Source organism: Pygocentrus nattereri, chromosome 21 (genome assembly GCF_015220715.1).
Source record: "Pygocentrus nattereri isolate fPygNat1 chromosome 21, fPygNat1.pri, whole genome shotgun sequence".
Classification (NCBI taxonomy): domain Eukaryota; kingdom Metazoa; phylum Chordata; class Actinopteri; order Characiformes; family Serrasalmidae; genus Pygocentrus; species Pygocentrus nattereri.
The window spans coordinates 11622482-11644806 of record NC_051231.1 but is presented as its reverse complement, the minus strand read 5'-3'; the positions used below and the strand labels follow the sequence as shown (position 1 = coordinate 11644806).

Sequence of the window (22325 nt, the reverse complement as noted above, 5' to 3'; positions counted from 1 at the left end):
TTTTTCAAAATGTATGTAAATACGATTCATAGATTTTTAAGGGCAGCCTCTTTTGGGGGTCTCATCATAGTTGTTTTACATTGAAAATGGTTAATAAAATGTAAATAAATATTTTCAAGATGTGCTTGTCCTGACTGACTTCTTCTACTTGATGCCTGCTTGAGATGTCACATGTCTACTTAAGTCCACCCTCTCAGGTCCCATGTTTTCTTCAATGACTTCCTACTGAAGTGGAAGGGTACATTCAGTCCCATTGCACGTAAAGCCGTTTCAGAGGCATTACATCACTGTTTCATTGCGTGTCTCTTGAAAACACACCCAGTTGTGATTGCAAAATCTGAACTCCGCCGCTCCCTGCAGTTGATGCATATTTCCAGCTCTTAAGATATCATTTCCAGCTGCAAGATGGACAAGGACATTTTTGGCCCAGCGGAAGTTCTGGGAATATTGTTTTATTGATTTCTAAACACAATGGCCATGCTAGGTAATACAGTAAGGCTGTGAAATGTAATGAGGTTTTTATTGTTCTCAAGTGAAGGTCGGAGCTTATTTACAGAGCATAAAGCCTTTTTGTTGAGTTTCTTTTGGGCCTTATAGAAGAGAACCCACACACACACACACACATATCTCGCTGTTGTCGGAACAAAACCTTGTATCTTCAAAATGGTAGGAGGAGGAGGAGAGGGAAAACACCTTTGCTACTTTTACTGTAAGTCAGTGGAACCAAACATTTTTCTAGGTCATTTTGGGCCATTTCTTTTGGTCCATTCTTCATGAAATTTAAATACAATGGAAATTATGTCAAAAACTGAAAAATGTTTTTACTTCTCCAAACAGCAGTGATATAGTATATATCTATAGTATATATAAATCAAAAGTATAAATATATATAATGTACTTTTAAGATATAGTAAGTCTATTGGCTGAAAAAATTCATAGTAACCTTTTCTCATGCACACTTTATTTTTTATTATAACGGGATGTTGCATAGTTATGTTGATTTCATATTTGTTGTTCCCTGTACTCCAACAAACCAAAACTTCAAAAACTTTGTCATCAATCTTTAAAGTCCTTATCGATATTTAATGCTTTCATTTTTAAATGTACAGTTGCGTAACCATGTTTACAGTTTACAGTTGTGTAAATGTGGTACAAAAAAAAAAAGAGGACCAAAAAGAAAAACTAGTAATATTACAGTAATGTATTTAACTGCTAAGCTTACACAGTATTGCTTCTAACCCAAACTGGATCATGAGGGGTGTGATCATCCTTTAACTTTCTCTGCCTCAGTCAATTTCCTGTCACATGTGAAATCAAGAATTTCATGTAAAAAACAGATTCACTTAGTTCCAGTGTCTTTGCTGAGATGGCAGCGGTTTTGAAAAGGCAGAACCCCTGTAACAAAAGACACCCCCCTCCTTACAGCATTTAAGACAATCCAGTTTTTTTTAAGTTAAAACATTTTTATGCTGTATTTGTGGGTCTACAGACCTCTGAATTTGTTAAGACTAGGCCACTTTTCTCAAAAGGAACATAAATACACTGCTCAAAAAAATAAAGGCAACACTCAAATAACATCCTAGATCTGAATGAATGAAATATTCTCATTGAATACTTTGTTCTGTACAAAGTTGAATGTACTGACAACAAAATCACACAATCATCAATGGAAATCAAATTTATTAACCAATGGAGGCCTGGATTTGCAATCACACACAAAATTAAAGTGGAAAAACACACTACAGGCTGATCCAACTTTGATGCAATGTCCTTAAAACAAGTCCAAATGAGGCTCAGTATTGTGTGTGGCCTCCACGTGCCTGTATGACCTCCCTACAACGCCTGGGCATGCTCCTGATGAGGTGGCGGATGGTCTCCTGAGGGATCTCCTCCCAGACCTGGACTAAAGCATCTGCCAACTCCTGGACAGTCTGTGGTGCAACGTGGCTTTGCTGGATGGACCGAGACATGATGTCCCAGATGTGCTCAATCGGATTCAGGTCTGGGGAACGGGCGGGCCAGTCCATAGCTTCAATGCCTTCATCTTGCAAGAACTGCTGACAAACTCCAGCCACATGAGGTCTAGCATTGTCCTGCATTAGGAGGAACCCAGGGCCAACTGCACCAGCATATGGTCTCACAAGGGGTCTGAGGATCTCATCTCGGTACCTAATGGCAGTCAGGCTACCTCTGGCGAGCACATGGAGGGCTGTGCGGCCCTCCAAAGAAATGCCACCCCACACCATTACTGACCCACTGCCAAACCAGTCATGCTGAAGGATGTTGCAGGCAGCAGATCGCTCTCCACGGCGTCTCCAGATTCTGCCACATCTGTCACATGTGCTCAGTGTGAACCTGCTTTCATCTGTGAAGAGCACAGGGCACCAGTGTTGAATTTGCCAATCCTGGTGTTCTCTGGCAAATGCCAAGCATCCTGCACGGATGTGGACGTCGGGCCCTCATACCATCCTCATGGATTCGGTTTCTAACCGTTTGTGCAGACACATGCACATTTGTGGCCTGATGGAGGTCATTTTACAGGGCTCTGGCAGTGCTCCTCCTGTTCCTCCTTGCACAAAGGCGGAGGTAGCGGTCCTGCTGCTGGGTTGTTGCCCTCCTACGGCCTCTTCCACATCTCCTGGTGTACTGGCCTGTCTCCTGGTAGAGCCTCCAGCCTCTGGACACTACGCTGACAAATACAGCAAAGCTTCTTGCCACAGCTCGCATTGATCAGCTGCACTACCTGAGCCACTTGTGTGGGTTGTAGAGTCCGTCTCATGCTACCACGAGTGTGAAAGCACCACCAATGTTCAAAAGTGACCTAAACATCAGCCAGAAAGCAGAAAACTACTGAGAAGTGGTCTGTGGTCCCCACCTGCAGAACCACTCCTTTATTGAGTGTGTCTTGCTAATTGGCATTAATTTCCACCTGTTGTCTATTCCATTTGTACAACAGCTGTGAAATTGATTGTCAGTGTTGCTTCCTAAGTGAACAGTTTGATTTCACAGAAGTTTGATTTACTTGGTGTTATATTGTGTTGTTTAAGTGTTCCCTTTATTTTTTTGAGCAGTGTATTTATTTATTCTGGAAAATCACTCTCATGCATCCTGTGGTAAACAAAAATGTTCTGAAGTCTGTATGTTTTGTTCTGTGAGGTCATTAAGGAGTCAAATTATTATTATTACACGTTACAAGCAAGCTAACAAAGCTCCAGTGCGTTGAACTGAGGTTATGCAAAAGGCTAATACCGTGACTGTGCACTCAAACTATTATACTATTATACAGCAACACTGGCTACTTAGATTGTAATCTATTACAGCTAAAGTTCTCTTGACTTCCACACTTGCTGGTTTCTGTGGGGCATTTTGGTGAGGTTGCCATTCAGTTCACCCTTCCATATTCTGCATACAGATGTGTTCTTGTTTTGTAAGTGTTGCCAAGCTGGACAAACTTTACAGAAATAAAATCCCATTCAACCTAATAAGAAATTAATTAAAGAAGTAAATGTCACAATGTCTACATTTAGAGTGCATTATTAATTTCAGACTATGTTTATGTTGCATGTATGTGGAAAGCCCCGCTGTTAGGATAGATTGGGTGTAGTTTATCGTTGTGTAATTCACATGGTGGCAAACCCATTGTTATCCTAGTTTCAGCTATGATGTCATAGCACAGGGATTAAGCCTGATGCTGGCATCAGTGAATCACCAGGATATTTTTTGGGTTAAGCTTAGGCTTAAAGGAATGATTTGGCCAAAAGGTCATAATAACACAATTTGTCACTCAACCTAGATGTCATCAGTAAAAGAAGACAAGCCGGTGTCCAGATTTGGCTTTGTTAGTTTAGCACTTTATCTAGAAGGCTAATGTTGCTAGCAAGCACTGGAAGTCAGCAGTCAAGCCAAACATAAAGTGGCCACTCAGGAGTTGTTTTTCTCTGGGGTATCTAGGCAGATAAACTAAGCCAGCTGTCCTATTGGTTAGGGCTTCAGAAACCGGAGAAAATATTAATTCAGATTAATCATTGGCAAAATTAGGAAAGTATGACATAGAAATCAACCAATCACACCAAGTTTGGCCAATTTCATAAAACAATCATCATTCTGTACTTTCTAGATCAGTGACTATGAATACCAACAGCATCCTAATCAATGAAGAAGGTTCTAGCTGCAAACCTGGAGCCCTTTTTAATTGTTGCAGTTAAATATAATAATTATAAAACACATCACTACAACATAAATCATTATTACACTAAATGTGTGCATTAACAAATTATTTTAATCTCAAATAACAAGCTAAGCTCAAACATAAACAAAGTAGATGAATGAAAAAATATTACAAATATAATGACAATCAGTCAGAATCAAAATTTGTTGCAAAGCTCCTCAGATCTGAGGAAAGGCTCTTCTCACAGTAATCGAAAGTTCAGTTTCTCTTTTCAAAACTGATGTTCTAGGAACTTTGCTGTTGTGAATGAAATGCTTTGCAGATAAACTCATTAACAATATATTCATGTTCTGTCGGTTTAATGAGCAAAAACAGCAAACCGTGTACTGTTGGGCCACGAGTTGCACTGAAAATAATGGAATTAAAGAATGTTACAGAATTTTACAAAACAAAACCCACCACGATGATAAGAATTTATGTCGGGTCTATTAGCAGAAAAAAACAGGCTACTGCTGAAACTCACACATCTTCTAAGCCACTTAGCCTTCTGGGTTGTGGGGGGAGCTGGAGCCTATCCCAGCAGTCATTGGGTGGAACAATGACTCAATACACCCTGGACAGGTCACCAGTCCATCGCAGGGCAGACAGACAGACATACACATTCACTCACACCAAGGGACAATTTAGCATGTCCAATCGGCCCGACTGCATGTCTTAGGACTGTGGGAGGAAACCCACACAGACACAGGGAGAACATGCATAGTCCCCACAGAAAGGACCCCGGCCGGGGGACTCGAACCCTGACCCACCGTGCCACCCCTGCTGAAAGTCATTGAACTATATTTATTCTCTAGCTATGTTTTGTATGGGAAACTGATTAAGTGATGATATAGAAAAAGAAAACCGTGATGATGATACTGTCTCAAGCAGAAGCAGTCAAATGTTAACATGTTGGTGGGCCACTTCCTCCACTGTGGCAGAGTAAGCATGTGTGGGTTGCATCACCGGGGCTGTCGGCTTAAACACTTTAATATAAAAGAATACATTAATTTCCTGGACACAGTACCGAGTAAAACATTTTAATACTGCAGTGTTACTTATAAGGGCTTTTGAACTCGAGTTCTAGAAGTTTAAAATCCTGCCTCATGTACTTTCAAGACGAGAGTGAGCGCAAGCATCTAATGAGCTACTCTGCTTGCCAACCAATCAGCATTCAGTAGCAGTAATGCTGGCGTCCTACTGCATAAACCTGTTTGTTGTAGAATGAAAGGAAACAGACAGGTATGGATATATTTCCATTTTTCAAAATTAAAGGAAAGTTCTTGAGAAGTGGTTGGAAACTATTTATACTTTTTTTTATTTAGTTCCATTCTCCCTCATTCATTTAGGACTCGCACACAGGCTCTGTGTGTTTTTGGAGTTGTTTTCTATATGACTGGGGAAACAGGAAAAAGTCAGACTCCTTATAAACCAGTCTGGTGCCCAATCTCACATCCCTGTCCTGGTCTTACTTAGCCTGGCTCCCAGTCACGATATTTGCAGTGTTATTAGATGAATCACAGATATCACAGTCATCAGTCAACAATTGTGGGAGTAACCACAAAAGGCATAGGTAGATGTGTTCCTGACACTTAAATATATTCATAAACGAACACAACAAAGCAAGCACACAACCAAATTAAAACAATGACATGTTTTACAGTTAACTGCACTGGCTTGCATGATAATGACAGCATGCTAACTTGCTAACTCTGGCCCAGGGAAGTGAAACCAGGACAGGGGTGTGAGATTGGGCTTTACACGAGCCCTAATGTCTGCAGCTCGACTCTACTGAATCAATGAGTTGTTAGAAATGAAAAATAGTGCCGGCAGCAGCTCAGTACCAGAGTTTGCTGCTTAAAAAAGAGTCACTGTGAATCAAATACAGGGTGCACTGTTTAAGGCAGAATGGAAAATTCAAATGAGAAGCAAATTTCTAAGACCCATCAGCAAGACTGGCGCACGTTTGCAGTATTGTTGAGCTGTTTTTTTGCTCATGTTTAACTGAGTTTTGACATTTATGGCCAAAACTGAAGGCCTAGCTCTAACAGTCAAGTTTGCTGGTGGATTTACAGACAGGATTTGGGTGACTATTGACTTCTAGTGTTTGTAAGCTAGCTACATTAGCCTCGTAGGTACAGTACTAAACTAAAGCCAAATTTGGACACCAAACGCACCGGCTGATTGACTACATCTGGGGAATGTGGAAAATTGTATAAGTTGGATTTTTCTCTGATTTCTGGGAAACTTGACTGTTATCTTAACAAACTTAAACCCCACCCAGATAGCAGACAGTTCTGGGCCGACTCTGTCCGATTCTTGGTTGATTTCTGGATCGATGTTAGACGTGTGGGTCACAACTGGGCCAGGTTTTGTAATGTGTTTTGGCTTTTTTCAAGGGCTGAGGTCACAAAAGGATACTAATGGTTTAACAGCTAACCAATGGCTTATTCTAAGTGCATTTGATGGTTTCCTAATGGGATCTAAAGGTATTCTACAGGTCTGTACTGGAAACCATGAAGTCAATTCCCATTCGAAAGCAAAGCCATGTGGTTTTGATCTTAATGGTTTATAATGGTGCCTTTTTAGCAGGGTCATTAGGTCATTAAAGTTTGTCTGACTTCACCACAGTAGCTATGAATGTACAACTGAGTGAAGACCAAGTTCGGCCAGCACAGTTTATCTTTTTCGGCCTCTTCCAGTCAGCAGCAGTTCACCAGGCTATTCATGCTTCTGCATCAGGTGAGTAGTCATGAAAAAAAAAAAAAGAAAAATAAGAAAGCACGCGGGGCAAAGGCTATGCAGGTCCGGCACTGGAAGCCCTTTTTGTAGATATTGTTGTGATTATCTGATGAACTTTGTGAGCCTTGTCCAGTTTGTTTCATTCATTCCATTGTTTAGTGGTGATGGTCCAGATAAACCTTAAACCAGTTACAAAGCACAAACATCTGAGAAAGTTCTACACTCTGTGTGAAATTATTTCACAAACTTCTAAACTTTTTTTTTCTATTCAACAAGAAAACATCCAGTGTTCTCTGCGAAGGCCAGAATGGGAACAGACGACCAAGCTAAAGACTCTGGCCTGGAGTTGTTCTGGAAAGCAGTTCGCTGCCTGTTTTGATGATGATGATTAAATGTGTTTTTTATGTCGTGTCAGCATATCCTTACTTTGTTACTACCAAGTCTCCGATGACCAACTCCTGCCAAGATTCTTCATGGACACTGCCAAACGATTTCAAAAAATACATTTTCCTGCTTTAAAAACTCTTGAAGGAACACGGCCAAAGATAGCAGCGGGTTTAGGAACACGGCATTTTCGTGTGTTTTGTGGTTTCTCGAACACAGCAGCTCACATCTGTTCAGTGTGTTTAAATATTGCGTATGAATTTCAGTGTGTTCATCTGATATTTGAGGAAAAACACCTGCTGCTATGAATTAGAAGCTGCTTCAGGTGATATTGTGTACGCTGTTCTCATATTTTTGTTTCATTTGCTGTAAAGTAGGGCTGCCCAAATTTGGCCCATTGGCCTGCCAGAAAGATACCAAACCCCAATCCCCCCTCATGCAATGAACAAACAAGTTTTCAGTCTTATATAAAGCTTACTGAGTTATTTTTCTATTTAAACTATATTTTAAGAATGTTAGTATCAAAATGCAGCACACCATTATAAAACACATTGACCTTCTTTATTTGTATACTACTTTGTCATTTTTGGCCCTTGGCCCATTGCACTTTAGCCTCCCGAACCGAAAATGCTCCCCTGCTCCAAATTTTAATAGGTATTCCAGTACAACTGCTTATTAAGTTTTTTTTTTTTTTAAAGAAAATTCTCAAATGGAGAAGTACATGGACATTTTAGATAAACAATGTATTTAATACATGTTTTACATGTGAAATATATTGTTATATTAAAAAGTATGTTCCAAAAGAACATTAAGAAGCTCATAGTATGGGAAACCAGTTTTCCTTGCTTTCTCAAAATAAACAAAGTTCAATGCCGAATGGAAATATTGTTGAAATTCCAAAACATTTTGTTTACTCTGCACTCGATACAGCCCAAAACTGCAAAATTAGCCTATTTTGAATGTATTGTTTTTTTTGCGAACCTGTCCAACCTGCCTTCCACCCAATGGCTGCTGGTAAAGCAGGCTTATATTTATTTTCTGTATAGGTTAATATTTTGCCCCATTAATACAGAATGTTGGTTCTATACTGTAAAAAGTGGCTCATCAGTTCAACCTAAAAAAATTAGTTCATGTAGTAACAAATGAGCTAACTAGTTTTATTTAACCTAATACATACTTTGAATGAACGATTCTTTCAATCAGTATAATATTTTGAGTTGAACAAAACTATTTCAGTAATTTGTTACTACATGAAGTATTTCTTTTAGGTTGACCGGATGAGCCATGTTTACAGTGTAACTCTATGCTGCAAGTAAAACTAGGTATAATATAACATCACTATAAGTTTTAAACTGTTTTCTATTATACCGTCAGTGTTGTGCAAAATATTTAGTCTCCAGTATTGTGATTTTATTTTTAACGTGATTTTGAAACTTTAAACATTGTACAAAACTTCATATCTCTGAAATGACTTTGAATGAAATATTGTTAAACTGTCTACAATTTAGTTTTATTCAACTAAAATATTGCATTGGTTGAAAGAGTCCTTCTTTCAATGGATTGATATAATAAAACATATCTTATTCACCACATGAAGTAAATTTTTTGAGTGAACTAGTGAACCAATATTCATGGTAGTTTCCATTATCACTTAGGAAACTTCTTTGCTTCTCCTGTAAAGTTACCATTTTAGAGATATGAGGTATAATTTCAACAGTAATGGCATATAAATACCTGCAGGTGCGGCTAAGATGCAGCTTATGTGTTTATTAAGACAGTATAATATGAAGGTGGAAAATATATTAGACGTGATCTTTTCGTAGTCACTGTTCTTCCGTACCAACTATTGATTTGTCTAAACTGAACAGTAGATCTGCTCTGAGTTCTTCATTTCACAGGACATGCAAATTCTGTTTTCACAAAAATACAGTATTATAAATAGACTGACGTTCAGAACTGTCTGCTTTTGCATTAATTCTATCCTCAGCTGATTAGAACTAACCGCAGTGGTTTCACACTAAAGCTGAACAAACTTATTAAAACAACCACAATGGAAAAAAAAGTTTTAAAAAACATGGGCTGTTCATCCCATTATGTATTCATAAGAAATACTTACTGCCTGCATTTTTTTTCAGAGCTGTTATTCTTACATTGATGAACATGTTTGCAATGGCTTAAAATGTACAGTTGTTAAAGGGTCCATATCCTGCAGTTTCCCTTTTTTTTTTTTCTTGCAGCCCATTTTTTTTGCAGCCCATTTGTGACATTTGGTTTTAAGACCCAAAATCAGTATTTACATATTTCTACATGACTGTTTTCCAGCCTCTTTTTAATCCTCAGAACTGAACAGTCTCTCTCATAACTGTTCTTTTAAGATAAATATATGTACCTGAGCTGCCCTGTATTGTGCCTCATTCAAATGGCAGTCTGTGCTGAAACACTGCTTATAACTTCAATGTGAGTGGGCAGGGCTAAACTGCTGTAGGCGGAATAGGCAGATATATGTAAATATGTTTCTGTGACAACCAATCTGTTTTTCCATGATATGGGCCCTTTAAAAAATGAATAAATAAATAAGACCATGGTACAGATAAACAGTGCAGCTTGATTTGATTTTTGTTTGATACATTTTCAAGACAAGAAAATAGCCTACAATGTCCAACAAAATGATTCTAAATTGTATGTGCTTTTAAAACATATTATTACTATATATATATATATATATATATATATATATATAGTGTGTGTGTGTGTGTGTGTGTGTGTGTGTGTGTGTGTGTGTGTGTGTGTGTGTGTGTGTAAGTACACATGTGTACATTGTGTGTGTGTGTGTGTGTGTGTGTGTGTACGTACACATGCGTACATTGTACACATATTCCACATTTTTTTCATGAAGTAAAAATAGAAAAGGATGGACAAACGAGATTCCTCAAAGTGAAAGCTTTTCTTAGAAAGTGGTGAATAAGTACTGAACTGAAGCCTGTTCTACTCTCCCAGCCTGTCTCATTTCCACCCACCTGCAATTCTGAGAAGCGCTCATGTATCAAACCCTTTTTTAGCTTTTCACTGTCTACAAGAACTCTGAACTCTCAGGTGCCGCCAGTGAAGAACCAGGTCACTCATTACACAAATTATGTGTAAATTACACAAGCTTTTGGTTTAAGCAAACATTCCCAAACACTGGCAGATTTCTGCCATGTCATCGACGTTCATGGCCGAATTTTTAAAGTTCCTCTTTAAAGACTCTGCGTGGTGTGAACACAATGAGGCCCTGATGATGTTAGAGACCTGTATGGAAGTAAACATATATAAAAATCTATTTATCAAATATGTTTGAAGTTATGTTTATCAAGTATGTATGAAAATAAGCATGAAATAAATGTGATCGTTGTACTAGTACATTTCACTATTGTCGAAAGAAAACCTAGTTTTTTGACATCATTTGAAAATACCTGTTGCCCTTTACATTGTGAATTTCATGAAGAATGGACCAAAAGAAAAAGCTCAAAATGCCTTTGGAGAAAATTCTGTTTCCATTGACTTACATTATAATTAAAGTGTGTTTTTTTCTTCTCCTGCAAAGTTACCATTTTAGAGATTGATTTTGGAGTAACTTTGCAGGAGAAGGAAATAGCACATCATTTTGGGCCGTTTCTTTGGTCTATTCACCTTGAAATTTACACACAATGTAAAGGGCAGCAGGCATTTTCAAATTATGTCAAAAACTGAAAAATGTCAAAAATGGAGTTTTCTTCCAACAACAGTGATATATATATATATATATATATATATATATATATATATATATATAAAGGATACATTCTATATTAGGTAAAATAATAATGTAAAGGATACATTCTACTTTCTATATGGGAATTTTTAAAGAGGCCGTTCACAAAGCTGTGAAAATGGTCATTTTGCTCACATTACCCATCTTTCTCAAAGGACATTGTTTTAGTATCTAATCATATTTCTTCTGAAGTAATTTTCACAGTGATAAATTGTGACTGTTGGGTTGCATTTATTGTTAGCAACATTAGCTCTGCTTGCTAAATTACTCCTCTGGCTAAGCTGTGTTCCTCATACAGCCTGGCGTTCAGGCCTCTTGGTAACATACTGGTGAAGACTACCCCCTACTGGCTCATACGAAGAATTCACAGCTTCATTAAAACTTTTAAACCCACTTTGTTTACATGTAATTTACAGAACACTGCTTTTGTTGATTTTGTAAATGTAAATAATTTAACACGTCTTCTGCACATTTTGATACAAAATTGGGGGGATATGAAACAAAAAATGTGGCCTGCGCAAAAGTACATTCTATTTTTTTAAGTTTTATTTTTTCAAATATGTTAAACTCAGCAAATACATAGAAACTGGGCACTAACATTTACAGAAAAATACCACATTTAAGTGTGTTAACTGGGACCAATTTTCACTTCATCAACAAAACGTGATTTGTCTGGGGGTCTTTAAACTTTTATATGCGACTGTACATTCAGTTTCTATCAACACAGCAATGGAAAGCTGTGTTCTTCTCTTTTTCTGTCCTTTTTGGCTCCAGTTAAACCCTAATAAGAATTACAAACTAAATATAAATTAATTAAAATTAACTGAGGAAACTTTCTTTCTTTCTTTCCTCAACAGACCTGAGCAGCAGTAAGCTAAAGCATGTGACTATGTGAAGAGAAGAACAAATCCATCACAATTTTACTGGAAACGAGTAAATGAAACTAGTTAGTGCCTCTGACTAAGAGTGATAGTGTGAACAAAACAGGAACTACTTGAAAAGTTCTTGGAATTGGTGGTTATTGGTTCTTCTGTCAGGGGTTTGGTCTTTGCATTTGAGACAACTTATATTCTAAAAGTACAGTGTTTATGTAACTTAGGCAACTATGGTCAAATCTTCTGATTTCAGTGAATAATTGCACATTTGAGTAGGGGTTAGCAATATGACATAAACATAGTACCATGATACACATGCACATCACAATGCTTACCTTTTCTTTGATAAGTAGCATTATGTCCATGTCCTAAAATGTGTGATTTTTAATTAGCTTATTTTATATAATTTACTCAATAACTAATGTGACTGTGCTGGGTGCTTTAGATTGTTTCTACTGAATAAATTGTAAGCTTCTTTTCTGGTTGCTCTCGTTAACAAAATAAGCAAATCCTTTAAAAGACATCATTTGGATGGCAGCTTATGTTGTTGAAACATGTATATTGTTCAGCATTAATGGTGCCTTCACAGATATGCAAATCACCCATGCTATGTGCACTAATATGCTCCTATACCATCATGAATATTTGCTTGTGAAACGTGGACTGATGAGTGATCTTTAGCCCGGAGGGCACAGCGTCCATGATTTCCTAAAAACATTTTAAATGTTGATTCGGTGGACCACAGGACACTTTTCCACTTCCCCTCAGTCCATTTTAAATTAGCTCAGGCCCAGAGAAGGTGGCAGCATTTCTTGAACCTATTCATATATGATTTCTTATTTGCGTTTTAGAGTTTTAACTTGCATTTTTGGATGTAGCAATGAACAATTTTCACAAACAGTGGTTTTCAAAAGTGTTCCTGAGCCCATGTAGCGATTTCCACTACAGAATCAAGTCTGTTTTTGATGCAGTGGCGTCTAAGGGCCCGAAGATCATGGCCAGAAAATACTGTTTTTCAGCCTTATCCTTTGCATATAGAGATTTCTCTGGATTCACTGAATCTTCTAATGTTATTATGTACTGTAGATGATGAAAAGCAAAATTTCTTTGTTATGTTACGTTGAGAAACATTATTCTTGACTTTTCCCGTGTAGTCTTTCACAGAGTGGTGAACCCCTCCTCATCTTTACTTCTGAAAGACTCAGCATCTGAGAGTCAAAACTCTCTCTGAGATGCTTTTCATCATTTGGTCATCATTGAATTTCGTTTTTATTTACATTTTGCACAGTATCCCAACTTTTTTGGAAACTAGTTAGCGCCATACAACCTCATTTCCAATATATACGCAGAAAAATTGCTGATCATTTTGTTTTTCTTCAAGAAATAATGGTGCTTTAAAAGGTAAAAAAGTCTTTAAATGAGAAACATTAGATATATTATCTATGTATATAAGATGTTTTCAGGTGCTTAGATATGATTTTTCGCTGTGTAGATGACGTTCCTAAGACCTTTAACATAGAGCAGCAGTAGTTTACTAGCTTACCTTTATTACTGCTAACTGAAACATCATCTGATACCGTGATCTATTTGGAAAATATCGTTTTACTAGAATAGATTAATACCGCCCAGCACTGCTCTGAATAACTTTTTGGAGTTTATTAGTAACTGGTTTGGCAGCGAATACATAGGAACCAAGCATAAAGCCGCGAAACTCGGCGGACTGTTTTCACTGTGACAACGTGGCTGCGGGTTAGCAAAGCATGAGCTGAAGTAAGTCGACGGAGCGGAGTGTGTGGAGTTAAACTGTGCGGTTTTGATTAATGTCTGAGAAGTGTGTAGGAATTATCAGCGGTTTCCACTAAAGCTCCGTTTAAAGTGTTTTACTTTCCGCTTTCGCCAACCGGCTTGCTAAAGTGAGCTTATAAGAATTTGCCGTTCCACCTTAAACGCTGCAGCAGGCAATGTGTCCGACGTCAGGCAGTGAAATCATAACTATCTCGTTTAATATCGTTCTGTGTGGGAGATTTTAAAGGCATTCGTGTTTTCTGACGTCTACTTCTTTTCACAACCACTGTGTCTACGTCTGAAAGGGGAATTCCACCTATTTTTCGAAATTTTAGCATAATATAGTGGTTGATTGTAGAGCAGGGGTGTCCAGACTTCTTTAAAAAGTGCCTAATTTTACTGTGTCCTGATGGTCGAAATATTATTCCCAGTTGGCTCAACATAAACTTGGGGCAGTTGGAGGTTAGGGAACTGGCCCTGTGACCGGAAGGTTGCCGGTTCAGTCCCCAGAGTTTACAGCACATGACTGAGGTGTCCTTGAGCAAGACACCTAACCCCCAACTGGATAGGGCTGCCCACTGCTCCAGGCAAGTGTGCTCACTGCCCCCTAGTGTGTGTGTATTCACTAGTGTGTATGTGGCGTTTCACTTCACGGATGGGTTAAACGCGGAGGTGGAATTTCCCTGTTTGTAGGATTAATAAAGTATCTCATTCTTAATATTAAGTATTCAAAATATCAGTGCACAGGGTAGGAGCCCTCTGTGAGCTGCTGTGTTTTCTATCACAGTATAAAAGATGCACTAGTCGTCTTTTATTGGTGGATTGATCAGAGCAGTTTGGCTCAGTAAGTGCTAATAGTAATTAAATTGTTTAAGAGGAACAATAAAACGGCTAATGTATTACATTTATTCTTATTTAAGTATTTACTTGTTCAGTTTTCAGAAACTAAGCAAATTTTTTTCTGTATTGTTTTGATATATAAATGTTTTGTTTTACTAGATAATGTTCTTTACATATCAAATGAATATAGCAGCAGCAATCAGAAATCACTCATTTATTGAGAAGAGCAGATTAAATAGAAGTAGTTGGTGCTGTGACACTCAGGCAGCTTCTTTAGTTTCTCTCTTGAATATTTACTGTACAGTTTGTGCTGTTTCGTGTATGTTGATATTAAATTCATTACAGCCTTTTAATATGAGGCTCTTAAACTTCAGCTAACTTTGGTTTTATAGTTCAGCCCGTTATTTTACACACAATTTTACAGCTCTGCTGCCATCATCAGTTGAATGGAAGAACTGCAGCATACAGGCAGGCGGGCCACTTGTAACACACTGTAACCACAGGCTGATTAAAAGCTGTTTGTGGGCTGCATTTGACCATGGGGCTGGACTTTGAACACCACTGTTGTACAGACTCAGATTTCTTTGCAGAGGTGGTGATGGAAACCAGGAGTCACCATGAGTACAACACAGATATAGACATTTTATTTACTATTCAAAACCAAAAGGGAATGTTGATAATGGTAAAACAGGGGAAAGCTAAAGTAATGTTTTCTTTGGGAACTTTGCCTCACAACACCCTTCTTCCTCCTCATTTCTTGTTATAACTTTCTGTGAAGGAGATTTTAGAGGTGGACGCCTGGTTCCTGTCACTACCACTGTGACAATTCTGAAGTTTCTCTAGAACAGGCATTTCACACCAAACTACTCTAAATTACTTTGCTGACACATTAACCACTTAATTATGCAGACATTCTTAAAATTGGTGGAGTTCCCCTTCAACTAGTTAATTGTGTAGCTTGAAATTTTAAGACTTCAGTGGAATTCCCCTTTAATGCCTCTAAAATCTCAGTCCTAGGACGTTATTCTGTGAAATGGTAATGACTGTGCTGGCTGATGCTTTGCCCAATGCCAAAACATTGTTTATTAGTTTTCTTTGATGAGGTTTTGGTCTAAACTGGTGGAGAGGTACATGCAGGGTGTTGTAATGCAACATACTCAAAGTAAACTTCATTTAAAAAATGTTCAGGTTTACCACAGTTAACAGCAGATATAAACTCAGAAGACACATTTAGGTTCACTGCTTTTTTGGATAGCAAATAAAATGACTATGTTAGCACAGCAGCTGGTCCCTATCATCACTAATGTAATGAAATCCAAGCTGGTGAGTTTTTCTAGAGTTCAGATCAAGCCACTCTGAATGACCACTCTGAATCTCGATGATTGAAATATGTAGGGTTGAAAAAATTAAAAAAGAGAATTCCCCTTTAATGCTAAACCGTTTTTGACTTTTGTTCAGTCAACTAGTGTTGCAGAACAGGGTTTATATGTGCTTCACCCACCAGTACAATGTAATGTTTGTAATGTTTTTATCTGTATCCCAGCAGAGATGGAAGCTGTGTTCCAGGCTCCAAAACGGAGGTCAAAGGTTTATGAATCATTTGAGAGCCCATTGCCTGTTCCAATCACCAAAGAAGCTTCCTTGCCTCAGAGCCTCATATACAAAGCTGAGGTCATTAACCAGCATGTTATAGTCAGAGAACCTGACCACATTCAAGCTCTATATGGAAAGGTAAGCTTGCATTTCTTGTTCGTTATAAACTCCTTAACAATCCAGGTTTATTTCATCTAAAGAATTATTGTTCAGTAACTACAGGCACTGCACGGTCTTGCCGTCTGAGAGAAACTACTTCCTTTAGAGTATACTGAAATGACAGCTGTTGAATGTATTACATTTAAAATGTGTTTTTGTGTTGTCTTTTTTAGGGCTATTTCGGTAAAGGAGTGCTGTCAAGAAGCAGGCCGGAGCACAGTATTTCGGATCGGTGGGAAAGTGGGTATTGATGTGAAGTTTCTGACATGCTTGTATGTACAGTATCAGTTAAAAGTTTGGACCTACTTATAGATGGGTTTTCCTAATTTTTACTGTTTTAAAGAAAACTGACCAAAAAAGCAAAACTCCTATTTTTGATCTCAACTGCCAAGTTAAAATATAGTACAATAAAAACAACTTTATATTGTCTTCTTTTTTTATAGATATTGGTGACAAATATTTACCTGTCATCCCTTTGTCAAAGTAAGTAGTGTGATGCTTTATAGTTATGATTACATATACATAGATGCTTGAAAGTTTGTGAAGCCTTTAATGTCATGTACATTTCTGCATAAGTTTAACTTAAAATGCAATCAGATCTTCATCAACGTAATAACAAAAGTTAGAGAGCCTTTAGTTATATGCACTATATTGCCAAAAGTATTCGCTCGTCTGCCTTCACACGCATATGAACTTGAGTGACATCCCATTCTTAATTCATAGGGTTTAATATGATGTCGACCCACCCTTTGCAGCTAAAACAGCTTCAACTCTTCTGGGAAGGCTTTCCACAAGGTTTAGGAGTGTGTTTATGGGAATTTTTGACCATTCTTCCACAGCGCATTTGTAAGTTCAGACACTGATTTTGGACGAGAAGGCCTGGCTTGCAGTCTCCACTTTAATTCATCCCAAAGGTGTTCTGTCAGGTTGAGGTCAGGAGTCTGTGCAGGCCAGTCAGTTTCTTCCACACCAAACTCGCTCATCCATGTCTTTATGGACCTTGCTTTGTGCACTGGTGCGCAGTCATGTTGGAACAGGAAGGGGCCATCCCCAAACTGTTCCCACAAAGTTGGGAGCATGGAATTGTCCAAAATCTCTGCTGAAGTACTAAGAGTTCCTTTCACTGGAACTAAGGGGTTGAGCCCAACTCCTGAAAAACAACCCCACACCATAATCCCCCCTCCACCAAACTTTACACTTGGCACAATGCAGTCAGACAAGTACCGTTCTCCTGGCAACCGCCAAACCCAAACTTGTCCATCGGATTGCCAGATGGAGAAGCGTGATTTGTCACTCCAGAGAACATGTCTTTGCATTGTGCTTGGTGATTTTAGGCTTGGATGCAGCTGCTCGGCCATTGTAACCCATTCCATGAAGCTCTCTACGCTGTTCTTGAGCTAATCTGAAGGCCAAAGTTTGCAGGTCTGTAGCAATTGCAAAGCAATTGCAAAGGCCTAGGTGCTTGGTTTTATTCACCTGTGGCCATGGAAGTGACTGGAACACCTGAATTCAATGATTTGGATTGGTGAGTAAATACTTTTGGCAATATAGTGTAGTTTGTCATTCATTTATTGAACAAAGTTTCTATATACTATATTTTATATAGTTTATCCATGTTCTCACAGTGATTTTGAAAATCTTGTCAGTAGTCCATTTAAACAGGAAGTCATCCTTCTGTTAATCAGTAAATCACAAAAAAATGAAAATTAATATGTCCTTGATTTCTTCTGTTCCAGATACCAAAAACACATGACATGGGCACACTCTGCTCTCCTATCACAGGGTTTAGATGAAGAGGTTGCCAGTCAGGTACTGCAAAAGCTGACACTTCCAGTTGAACTGAATCTACGAGGAGAACATAGTGAAGAACATGTTGAAGAACAAGTTGGCCATCAAAAAAGTCCAGAATTGGCATCCTTTCAGGCACCATCTTCAGATAGCTTAAGTCAGGACCAATTAATGGAGGATGTGGCAGCAGCAGAAGACATAAACGATGAAAGAAAGGACTTGGAATGCCCTGAGGCTAAAATACCTCGTAGACAAGGAGATCCTCTGTACGATCCTCTTGCTGAACTCTATTCTCAAGAACCTGAGCAGGTGGATCCAAATGCACTTGCCAAGGTCAAGTGCAAAAGGCACGATGACTGGATCGTTCACTGCGGATGCCGGCTGGACGAGAGCCAAATGATGAGTGTTCTGTTCAAGTCGGGTTCAGAAGGCTTTTATCCATCTGCAGCTCGTGGATATGTTCTGGTGGAGGAACCCAGTGAAGAAGACAGTGGGGATCCCATTCATGATAACATCTCCAAAGTAAATAAGTACAAACATGATAACATCAGGGAGCAAGTAGTGCATGAAATTGATTTTACTTTCTTAAAAGTCTGCAGTTATTCTAGTGGTTTTGCTTTGTGTTTTCAATGTAATTATAATTATTTGATTAATATAATTTATTACTTATGTTTACATAATTTATTATATTTGTATTGACACACTTAAGCTTGCACTTCTGTTTGTTTCAGTGGCAAATAGTATCTATATTTACAGGATTTTTTTTACAAAAAGAAATCACTTTAAATGTTTGAGACCTACATTCCTGTGACTGCCTACATTTAAAATTGTTTTTATTTATTAATATATTTACACTTAAACTAAGCATGTGACAGATTTTTATCAAATGGTAAAGAGGTCGAGCTGGACTGGTCTGGAAACGAGTGTTTTTAATAGGAATGCTACCACTTTTTAGTTCTTATCAGAAAATACTACAGTCTTTCTAAATGGAAGGTGCTCAAAACAACTCTGTATGACAGAGAAACATGGTATCATTTCCTTATGTGTAGGTTTTGGTAAGTCTGGGGAGCCAAATGTAAAATTCATTAAATTGGAATCGTATCAAAAAAAGCTTTTTATAATCAACTGTTTTTTTTGCAGGAAATTTTTAGGTTTTGACATAATTGGATTATGCCTGTTGCCCTTTGCATTGTGTGTAAATGTTTAATTTTTTCTTTCATTCTGAAGGTGAGGACAGGCAGGTTGGTTTGCAGAATCAATCCTTTTAACATGATGGAATACCTACAGCTCAGTTATGAAGAGGTAAAGCAATTATTTTAACATACATATATTATTCTGTGTTTTTAATATTTGTCCATTATGTACAGCTGCATCTTGTAACAGGGCTGTGCTGACCTGCTACTAATAGGCAGATTTGTTTTTTGGTGGAGACGTGATAAATATTTCAATTAAGCCATATTGTCACAGCTGGATTTGATAGAGAGAATGCAGTTCTTTGAGCCAGTACAAACAGTTAATGAAGCTGTGAAATGTTCAGCTGTGGCTCTTCTGTGGCCCCTTTCTCCACAAGCTAATATTAACACAAGCCTCCCTTAAGGATGAACATGTTGACTTTAATACTGCAGCAGATTAATATGAAAAAACTCAGTTCATTACAGACAGAATAAACCCAAGAATATAGTCACAGGGTCACAGAAGATGTTTAAATGAATGTGTGCAATGCTATGACTGCTTATTTACCATCCCTGATGTAGTGAACGTGTGTTTCAGTGAAATGTGTTGATATTAATTGAACGTGAAAGGGCCTGTAAAGCAATCAGTTTGAACTTTTGGGAGTGTAATTCACATAAATCCCAAAGTGAGCCAGTTTCCACTCACATAGACCAACTGATAAAGCAGACAGTTCAGTTTATTGTCTGTGAGGGGGAAATATATTTTTCTTCTCATCTCATCACTCATCACGCTCTTTTGTATTACAGGCTTTCTTTCTGGTTTATGCATTGGGCTGCTTATCAGTTTACTATGACGGGGTAAGTTTTTCCACATGCTTTGTAGAGCTTGCCCAATCACAACATCTTTTCATAATGTCAAAATAAATTTTTACTTATTTGCTTATTTATTCTTCAGGAGCCGCTGTCAGTCCTCCAAGTTTGGCAAATGTTTTGTTCAGTGCAATCCAATTTTGAGACCACCTACGCAGCCTATCACTATTTCCGCAGTAAAGGATGGGTGCCCAAGTCTGGGATTAAATATGGGACAGATTTACGTAAGAAAGTTCAACCTTTCACCTAAACACTTGGGGAAGATGACACACAAATGTCCTATGTACGTCTTATTTTTGGGGCAGTCTGTTTACATAAAGGGCAGATATGAGTCACTCATACAAATTTAGGCAGAACAGTGTCTAGGCAGAAAGATCAGATCTGAAAGATCAAATCAGAATGGAGCAGCTACACTGCATTTCCACTGGCCTGGTGTGCATCACAAAAAGCATCCCCCCTCTTGAGTTATCTACATATGGGTGTTATGAGGGCATTCTCTGCAAAATCCAATTGATATTTAGACGTGCTAGGTTAGTATTTATACAATTAGGCAATTATTAATTTATGTAATTAAATAACTTCTATTTTTAGGATAATTAGAATGTCAATGTTGTATGCATCATTACATTAACATTCCCCAAAACATTAAACAGATTAAACTGGGACAGATTTGGATTTTAGGAGAGGATTAATCATCAATTGTGCACAACATCAGTGAATTTTAACACCCTACCAAACATGTTCACGATGCACATCCGCCCAAATCCGACACAGTCCTTTTCTGATGGAACAGACGCTTTCCTTTAAAAGTTAACGGAATCCTATCTAAGTGTGTTGACACACTGGAGCAATGTAAATGCAGCATAAGGCTTGTAATGTGGATGTAACCTAAATTCAGGCCTTGCCATATCTGGTTCTGAAGCAGCCCTATACTTTGTGTTTCCTACTCCCAGCATACATGACTCTCCAGCTATATTATCAAGTCCATCTTGAGGTTCAAGTGGGTTTGTTAGAAAACACTAAAAGAGACTGCAGGACCAGGAATGGGAAACTGGTCATTGCAGGAATACTTGATGTTGAATGCCACCTGATTGTAATCAGTGAGAGAGAGTTTTTCCGTTAGCACTAGAGGATGACAGGTGAATTATTCAGACAGATTAAGCATTGCTTTCCTTGATCCCCTTACTTGTTTGCCTTGTGTCTTAATGTCAGAGCCAGGAAGCTGACTCTTGGCAGTGAACTTCGAGAGCACGAGACTGAAATCATGGCCTCTAGGCCGCCACACTTCGGACACACGATTCTCGTGTTTGGAGTAGTATTGAGTTACGTCTTTTTTGTCCCAGCGACAGTGCTCAAGTTCTCTTTAATGTTTTGTTTTCTTCAACAGTGCTCTATCGGAAAGGACCACCTTTTTATCATGCAAGGTTAGTTTTGATTTAACATGCTGTCATTTCGGAAACTAACCTGCTGCTACATCTCAGCCTTAAATGAAGCTGTATAATTCTGTTTAGAAGAGAAGGAGTGAAATCAATTAGAATGAATAATTCTAAAATCTGTTTAGTCCAAACAAATTCACAAAAGCAAGTAGAAAACAATAAGAAAAAAGGAACTTTTCCAGTGTGGTCTTAATCAGGGGTCTGTCTCACAAAGCAGGGTTTATGGCTTTGGATTTATGGTTAGTTTGATCTAACCCTGGATTTTCTGTCTCACAGTGGCAGACCACTTTTAATGGGACTATCAACTTGGCAACTTCTGCACATCTAACAGTCACTTTTCACCGATTAAGGTGAACATCTGGCCAATCAGGGACAGTCTTCTGATGGAGGCAAGCCCCTTTGGTTCTTTTTGGCTATCTTTTTTCTTCTTTGTAACATCTGTGGTGTAAATCACATGAAACATATCACTTTGCAGTTGAGGAAACGGGCTGGATTTACACAAACTTGCAAAAGTTCTTAAGACATACACTAAGAGGTAAGAATGTTCTTAAATGTAGTTCTTGAAAAAATCTTAAGTTCTCAAATATCCTCTTAAATATTAATTATTTCCTTAAGACTTTCTGAAGAAAATCTTTGTTTTCTTGTATTGGCTGTGTTGCATTTTACAGCTTAACATTGCCATAA

At 38.1% G+C, this 22325-nt stretch overlaps 1 protein-coding gene across 3 annotated transcripts in view; it reads left to right on the top strand.

Moving 5' to 3' along the window:
- The first annotated feature begins 13720 nt into the window (after nt 1-13720).
- tsen2 (TSEN2 tRNA splicing endonuclease subunit) overlaps nt 13721-22325 on the top strand; it is a 10794-nt gene continuing 2189 nt past the window's right edge. The window contains exons 1-11 of one of the 3 annotated variants that reach the window (XR_001858157.2): nt 13721-13768; nt 16170-16354; nt 16549-16615; nt 16819-16858; nt 18112-18685; nt 19391-19465; nt 20143-20193; nt 20291-20429; nt 21593-21629; nt 21918-22030; nt 22117-22176. Coding sequence is in view for 2 of the 3 variants with exons in the window: in XM_017704776.1 (XP_017560265.1) it covers nt 16172-16354; nt 16549-16615; nt 16819-16858; nt 18112-18685; nt 19391-19465; nt 20143-20193; nt 20291-20429; nt 21593-21629 (1166 nt within the window). In the remaining variant the exon portion in view is untranslated. Of the gene's footprint in view, nt 13769-16166; nt 16355-16548; nt 16616-16818; nt 16859-18111; nt 18686-19390; nt 19466-20142; nt 20194-20290; nt 20430-21592; nt 21630-21917; nt 22031-22116; nt 22177-22325 lie in introns of all 3 variants that reach the window. The other 2 variants (XM_017704776.1, XM_017704777.1) reach the window with 2 other exon arrangements.